The 8269-nt window shown below is 40.7% G+C and overlaps 2 protein-coding genes across 3 annotated transcripts; both read left to right on the top strand.

Annotated features, from left to right (window-relative positions):
* Nucleotides 1-31: 31 nt before the first annotated feature.
* Nucleotides 32-2271, top strand: LOC119190914 (retinal guanylyl cyclase 1-like). The gene is made up of 5 exons (XM_037444227.1): nt 32-578; nt 652-829; nt 917-1041; nt 1129-1279; nt 1743-2271. The coding sequence occupies exons 1-5, from the start codon at nt 146-148 to the stop codon at nt 1921-1923; spliced, it is 1068 nt and encodes a 355-aa protein (XP_037300124.1). The 5' UTR covers nt 32-145; the 3' UTR covers nt 1924-2271.
* A 369-nt stretch (nt 2272-2640) lies between these two features.
* On the top strand, nt 2641-8210 carry LOC115456234 (probable pseudouridine-5'-phosphatase). 2 transcript variants are annotated; one of them, XM_030185206.2, is made up of 7 exons: nt 2641-2908; nt 3351-3433; nt 3990-4125; nt 4614-4744; nt 6381-6479; nt 6728-6787; nt 7036-8210. In XM_030185206.2, exons 2-7 carry the CDS (start codon nt 3362-3364, stop codon nt 7186-7188), a joined length of 651 nt encoding a protein of 216 aa, XP_030041066.2. In that variant the 5' UTR covers nt 2641-2908; nt 3351-3361; the 3' UTR covers nt 7189-8210. The 2 variants fall into 2 exon arrangements, with proteins under 2 accessions (XP_030041066.2, XP_037300741.1); XM_037444844.1 differs by having other exon boundaries at nt 6744-6787; nt 7036-7175.
* The last annotated feature ends 59 nt before the right edge of the window (nt 8211-8269 follow it).

The following is an 8269-nucleotide window of genomic DNA, read 5'->3' as shown; positions in this document are numbered from 1 at the left end:
GTATCCGTAGTATAAATAGAATTACCATCGCTCACCATTCAACCTAATATCTAACAAACAACTATCAGAGGTTTGCCGCCCTCATACAAAAATACAAATTTAGCACACGTTGTATACATTGCACAGATCCGTAGCAGAACGACTCATGCTGGGCTCGCGCGTAGAACCAGAAGAGTTCGAGGAAGTATCCATCTACTTCAGTGATATCGTGGGGTTTACGGCGCTGGCAGCCCGAAGCACGCCCGTACAGGTGGTGGACCTTCTCAACGACCTGTACGACGACGCGGCCATCGAGCAGTACCGCGTGTACAAAGTGGAGACTATCGGCGACGCGTACATGGTGGTTGGCGGATTACCGACGCGTGCGCGCGACCACGCTGAAAGCGTGGCCACTATGGCCCTGCACTTACTGCATCTGGCAGGGCGCTTTCGCGTGCGACATCTACCCGACACGCCACTGCACCTGCGCATCGGCCTGCACTCGGGCCCATGTTGCGCCGGCGTCGTTGGTCTCACGATGCCACGCTACTGCCTCTTCGGTGATACTGTGAACACTGCATCGCGCATGGAGTCCACCGGTGAGCCCGAAAGTCTCTATCCCGCACTAAACCTCGGCGCCGGCGATGGAAAAATAAGAGCATTGCGTTCCAGGTGCAGCATGGCGGATCCAAATGTCGGCGGCTACAGCTGAGAAGCTCCTGGCGGCGGGTGGATATCGACTACGATCACGAGGCCTCACGCAAATCAAGGGCAAAGGCGCAATGCACACATACTGGTTACTAGGAAAGGAAGGTTTCGACCGTCCCTTACCCACTCCGCCTCCTCTTGAGTGAGTTTATATTATTACAACAATATTTTGTGTTTACTTTTATTGGTGAGAGCTCTCACATGTTGCTTGTTAATATCTATTCTGCAGATCCGAAGAAGAAATTCTAGTGGAAGCGGAATGTGAAGTTGACGATCAAGAGCCAGTCTCGAGGACAATTTCACCGTCGACTCACTCTACTACTCCAGACACCGCTGTTGTAATGGACGGATGTTGTATGCTAGTCTTTTTTATCTTCGTCCTTGTATTTCAGTTAAATTCAAATCAAAATAAAATATTTTGTATTTATTCTGCATTAAAAGCACCCGAGAGCGCGACGCTGCCCAAAATGTGTGAGTTAATGGGTAGTATGAGTCCCATGAGTCCCACGTCTACGACAGCTTTGGAGGCTCTGCCACGTGGTCCTCTACACGGCGCCAGCGTCGATCACAGCGCAGCTTACGCGCGATACAGGTACTGTTACTCGTCATTCGACGTTCCTAATTTTAAAAATACAATTACAACGTCACTACTTCACGTTCTGCATAAACTATTAAAAAAATATGAGCTCATGGACTTAGGCATAAGTTTAAACAATGTCCCGAGGAATATCATTCGTAACTCAAGTTCACATATACAATATACAGTGAATTATTTTGTGGAAGGAAAGGAGATAATAAATGGAGGAATTTGATTTGTAAACTTTCATGAGAGGCCTATGTTTAGCAGTGGACATCTTGTGACTGACGATGATGATAAGGGTGACAGTAGTTTGTTATCGTTGTATAGGCAAAGCGTTGGACCATTACCACGCATTATGGAAAGTTGTAATATTGACTCTAAATTTAAAGAATCCCAATTTATAGAGTTCCAGAAACACGGAGGAATGTAGCTTCTTCCATTCCTGTATATTGCTATTGCTCTAGTACCGTTTCAGATGGCTGCCGGGAGGTGCGCGGTCTCTGCGGCGGCAGTGGTCACTGGAGCGAGGAGAGGCACTGGCGGCAGCGGCTGCGAGCGCAGAGCCCTTAGCTCTGGTGGCGGGCGTCACTCCTCGGTCAGCCCCGCGGTACCGCACGCGACGGGATCAGCGCGAGGACGAAACCCATCTCACGTAGATTAGGGTTGCCATCTGTCCCGGTATAGAGGGCATGTCACTTTTTTAGTACTTCTGTCATAAAAGAGCTCCCGAATATTTTCCACGAGTCACTTTAGTCAACAAAACCTTAAATGGTTTAGTTTCAGGAAGTTATGGCAACCCTAACTTAGACACACGTTCTCTTTCGAGCCTGGATCCTCGTATCCCACTTACCCCACCCTTTCGGTGCCGCTCGATCGACAATAATTTTCGTAGTCGACGTCCGTGCCGCTCGTCCCGCGGCGCGGCGGATTCCTTATGTAGTGCGAGCGTCGCCATTTTTTAAATGTGATCCGTCTCTGATGATCTCTGTATTTTTGAAATTTTTCGATGATAAATAAAAATTATTTTCTCGTTTAAACCTGTGTTTTATTTAGTTTTATTATAAGGACTTCTATCTCACTTAAAAACCCTATGTAAGAATAAAAATGGTGATATAAAAGCGTTTAACGTGATGCGCGATAATCGTCAGTCGCCATTATTTTCATCACTGGAATTAACTATCTGTAGGGCTTTTAAGTAAAATTCACATAATGATTTATTCTTAAAATTAATAGAGCTACTGAACTTAGGGTTCAAAACAATCTAACCGAACCGACTCTAAGTAGAGTAAAGCCTTATTTCAAACGACTCATACACTGCCTATTTCATTTAGTTTCGAATAGAAATCACAGATGGCTTTGTATATCATTTGTCAAGACGACACTTACAACTTAACTTCGCTGTCAACAAAAGAATAAAACACATGTACAATTTATGCACGGCCAAAAGAAAATTCTAGATCCCCTAAGAAGAAAACAGAAGATGCTGAAAATGTACAGTCGAAATTTTGGCGTATGTTGTTGGGGGTGCGCGGTGCGTGCATGAGGGTTGGGAGGGGAGGTGAGATAGTCACAGCCGCTAGCAGCTTGCGTCGCTTCAAGAAGGTTACTCACTGTCTCTTCGACCTCGACGGACTGTTCTCGGTAACTCTTAGCGTTTCTTATTCCCTGGTAGTTATTAGACTTACCTACAATATATAATATAATAATATCAGCCCTGTATTATATACTTGCCCACTGCTGAGCACGGGCCTCCTCTACTACTGAGAGGGATTAGGCCTTAGTCCACCACGCTGGCTTAGTGCGGATTGGTAAATTTCATGCACCTTCGAAATTCCTATAGAGAACTTCTCAGATGTGCAGGTTTCCTCACGATGTTTTCCTTCACCGTTAAAGCGAACGATAAATTCACAAAGAATATACACATGATTTTTTTAGATATCTCAGAGGTGTGTGCCCTTGGGATTTGAACCTGCGGACATTCGTCTTGACAGTCCGTTCCACACCCAACTAGGCTATCGCCGCTTCGATTAATTATGGTCTTTTATCCTTGATGTTAGAAAGCTAAATTGTCTCTTGGTCGCAGATTCCGAAGTGATGTACCACAAGATGGTTCAACAGATTTGCGAGAAGTACCGACGAGTGTATACGAAGGAGATGCAAATAAGGGTGACTATACTCATTCAAGCGACAAAAAGACTAAGTTCGCCTAATGGGAAATTCTAGTTAACATTACACTCATTCTTGTGAGAAATATATACCTACACACTTTTCTAACCGCGTACTTTGTTATTTTTTATTGCGGTCAATTTAAAATGACGCAATGGTTTGATTTATTTGTTATACTTATCCTTATGCTATATCAATGTGGGGTAACAAACTTTTTCTAGCATATTGTAAAATGGATGTCGCTCAGTATTTATAATATTCCGCATCATTTTTCTCAACCTTTCTTATTAATGCCAGCCTGTCATCAACAGTATTGTAGACCCTAAATTCAGCGCAGTAGCCCATTTATCATCGGAATGTTTGCCGGCAAACATGACGTATGACATTAGGCGTGTCACGGAAAAATAATCTTATTATTAACTACATAATAAGGTAATTTTTCCGTGACACGCCTAATGTCATAACTGTCATGTAGCTGTCATGTTTGCCGGCAAACATTCCGATGATAAATAGGGTAGTATCGTATTTACAGCACCAATGTCTCCAATAAATGTAGATGTACGGCGTTACGGACCGCGAGATCTGCGTGACGGTGGTGAGGGAGTTGCGGCTGCCGATCTCAGCGGACGAGTTCGAGACGCAGCTCGAGTCCATGGCGCAGAGCATGCTGCCCAGTGCACCGCTGTTGAAGGGTATCGTTTATAAGTATTGAATGAGGCATAGCAAGGAAACAATGCCGATTTTATACTTTAAACTTGGCCACTTAGATCGTGTGCGAGCATAACCAGCGTGTGCGCATACTTTGTGGAAACAAAAAAGGTTCCTCGTTGCTACAATGTCGCCCCATTTACAGCCTATTAACAAATGCGGTACTGCAATGAAGCTTTACTATATATGCAATTTTATCTTGTCACGATAAAGTGATTAGATACACATGTTCTGGAGTTAAGTACAGTGTAGATTGTCCAAATATTATATATGAGGACCAGCAAGATACGTGCCATTTATACTGTTAGGTGTGCTAAGTGTAATCTAGTCACATGACCTTGAACTTTCGAAAACATTTTTGAAAGACACAGAGTCTGTCAATGGCGTAGTTGGACACATCCGCCGTCACCATACAGTGTAGTCAATTGCCAGGGTAAAATGTATAAATGAATTCTTTAAACACCTCTCCCAGGTGCAGAGCGTCTGCTGACGCACCTGTACGACTACAGCATTCCATTAGCACTGGCGACTAACTCCACGGAGCAGGCGGTGCGTCTTCACGCATGCGCCAGACCGCAGCTCTTCGGCATGTTCCACCATAAGGCGAGTTATGTTTTGTGTAGACATGAGAAATCACTATGAGTGTTATGTTCTAAATTAATGGCGGGTAATGCGGCCACCTGGAAAGTCATTGTTGCGGCTTATTATTTCTATGATAATAATTACACAGGTCTACAGTGATTTTGGTGCCGCTAAAAGTAAAACTTATTCCAAGTACATTCGGTATCCTGACAAAACCTGATAGTTATTTTTTAATGCTACGTGTAGTTTTCGAGATTTTACATCGGTAAATAATTTAAAAGTTTTTAATTAATTTATTAAAAAACAATAGAACATTTAATTTGATACGTTTAATTCCATTTAATTACACATTATTTAACAGGTTAGAAGCTTCTCTTCATAGATTTTCTCCGATGGATGTCTTTAGGACATTCCAAAACAAGATTTACGTTTTGATACTCTTCTTTTAATTTTGTTGAATGAGCAATAGGGACAGCTGCGTGTTTATTACCAATATCTAGCAAAACACATTTTAAACTTCGCTTACAGCTGTCTATAAACAATCTCCATTCGTCAGCTTTGTACCTTGAGAGCCCCAGTTTCATTAGAAGACCACCAATGTTATTACAATAACCTATATCATTTTCTGAACTAAAAACCGAAGAAATTCTTTTCTCGATCACGATAAAATGTTATTTTCGTACCTTGAGATAACAAATTTCTATCTTTGAGTCTAGATGTTAGGAGCTCAGATCGCTCTTTCGAAAGGTCAAGGTCTCTAATCAAATCACTTAAAGCATCTTGAGAAAAAAGTAAAGGCGCAGTTGATACTTCAAAATCACTGTCACGTTCATCAGAAAAAACTTCCACCATTTCTGTGTCCGACGAATCTGATAGATCGAAAAGATCTTGACTCATAGGAGATGGTACGTCATCTGAACACAATCGAGGTCTTTTGGCAAACGGTAAATCAGGATATGTCATTTTTTTTTTGTTTATACCATGTAATTCTACAGCACAAAAATAACAGTCATCAGTGTGATTTTTTGGTTCTGCCCAAATCATCGGAGCACTATACTTTAAATGATTACGTTTACCGTTTGCCCACTGTCTTAAATGCTCACTACATAACTTGCACACAATGTTTGGAACCCACGGTTTGTCCAGAGCCTTCATCTCTATACTAAAGTAATCAACGTATGTCTTCTCCACTAAATCTGTTATAGGTTTTCTAAACTTATTCACTACATATTCACCACAAATGTAACAAAATGTATTTGAATTATTTACACAACACCTTCTCGATGACGACATATCGATATTATAAATTAAACAAAAAAATTACTTTATTTTAATGACATTAAGTCTGTTAAAATACATTTTTAGATTATTATCGATCGATACAAATTCGAACGTAGCTTCAACGTTTTGACCGATTTGCACGACATCTGGTGAGCTAATTAACCAAATTATTATAATAATAATATACATAGAATAAGCAACACCAAACAAAAATATTTTTTTTTGTAGACCTGTGTTATTGGTGCATCGTCTTATTGCTATAATTTGTTGGTTTGGTAATAATTTTTATATTACAAGGAAATTAAATTAATTGTGTAATAATGGTTTCAATATACATGCTGCAGTGTAGGTGCTAATTGAAAAGTATGATATCTAGGTGAGCATAACAGACCCCGAGGTGGACCGCGGCAAGCCGAATCCTGACATCTATCTCGTAGCAGCGGCGCGCTTCCCCGACAAACCCAAGCCAATACAGGTGATTATAGACAATATTTAACAGCTGTAAAAACTTTTCAGACGATTATTTAATACTTAAAAACCGAATATTCACGTCATGTGTAATCTATGTGAAAAGTTTCCTGCATATAGAGAGTATGCGCTATTCGCTCACAGATGGCGCTGTACTATAATTACTACTGACTGTACTGTACTTTCAAAATTTTAATAAATTTGCGTTAATAATCTGAATGTAGAGGTGATAAAGAAGTGTTGACGGTAACACAGTGTCTCGTGTTTGAAGATTCGGCGGTGGGCGTGGAGGCGGCGAAAGAGGCTGGCATGCAGGTTATATTCAGAATATTTTTGTCTTCATTAGCTAAAACACTTATATTCAGCAACTAGTTTATTCGATTTTGATTTTCATTTATTCAGACAAGATTTGTTTTTATGAGACTCAAGAGGTATTTTCTATCATAAAAAAAACTTGTAATCTTTAATTCTCAAGGTCATTACATTTTAGAACTATATTTTTAGATTTCAATAGGTTCAAGTCAAATAATTTTCTAGTCGTTGATGATGTTCTAATACTTCAGGTGGTAATGGTCCCGGACCCTCGTCTCACCCGTGAACACACGCGACATGCGACGTTGGTGCTTCGCTCTCTGCTGGAGTTCCGTCCGGAATTATTTGGTTTGCCGCCGTTCCATGATGACCCCGCCAACACTGATGGACGTCCGCGACCATAGACGTTTATAGCCTAGAAGAGCTGTAGACTAGATACCAGATGGTTAATAGATACTTCCTACCTTAGATTAAACATGCGCGTACGCATGCGTTGCTATAAACTAATTATTTTGAATTTAGAATAGTCGACGCGGCTTTCACGTTGTTTTCTAGACCTCACTTTAGATATTGATGCACTAAGCAGAGTCAAGAAACAGAAGAGTTGACTTTAAAATGTTTTGTAAAATTATTGAGACGCCATCTACCATACGGCAAAACTAAAATTATAACTTAAAAATTCTTGCATTCAATCGCTTTGTTTGTGTAAAGTTAGATGCATGAATGTTTTGTTATTGTGGTACTCGTGCTCTAATCGGGCAGTAGCTCTCACCCGAGTTACTGTAATGTCTTCATTACTCCCCACTCGCACATCAAACACCAATCCTATGTAACTTCGATATCTTTTGCATCATCTCCGGTCGAGGCAAGTTGACCACCAAGATAACGATACCAACAGCATGTATACATGCACTACGAAACCATATTATTAATTTTGTTTAATACGGCTATCGCTTATCTGGCCATATTGAAGTTATCTCACCCGCCCTTCTGCCTCTTTAATCTGAAGACAATGCGAGACGCCATGCCACACCCACCGTCCCGGTAAGTGGTAACTGCTTCGATTTATGATTGACGTAAAATGTAAATACAAGCGTAGTGATGAAAGTAAATTTGTATTTTATGATGTTATATATCGTTTTGTTTTAATGTAAAATAATTCTCATAATAAAATTCTAATAGGATTATATTTTTCTGACTTTAGAAATATTTTACTTGGGCACGTTGCAGTGGCTATATTATAACAGGGTATGGAGTAACCAAACTGAATTTTAATGCTAACCAGCTAGTTGAGGCCATAGGCAAATATTTCAACGGACTGCTTATAATATACGGAAAACCTAATAGGAAACCCCAATGGTTTTGTTATTTTACATGTAGGTACGTACTCCCAATATCTAACTATATCCTAGAGTAACGTCAACAAAATACATTTAGTTTGCCATACTTACACACAAGGCCGGCTGGCCAGGTTAGCCGTGAGTA

The sequence above is a fragment of the Manduca sexta genome, chromosome 28 (genome assembly GCF_014839805.1).
Source record: "Manduca sexta isolate Smith_Timp_Sample1 chromosome 28, JHU_Msex_v1.0, whole genome shotgun sequence".
NCBI lineage: Eukaryota > Metazoa > Arthropoda > Insecta > Lepidoptera > Sphingidae > Manduca > Manduca sexta.
The sequence above is the reverse complement of the archived record's forward strand: the minus strand, read 5'-3'. Positions and strand labels throughout refer to the sequence as shown.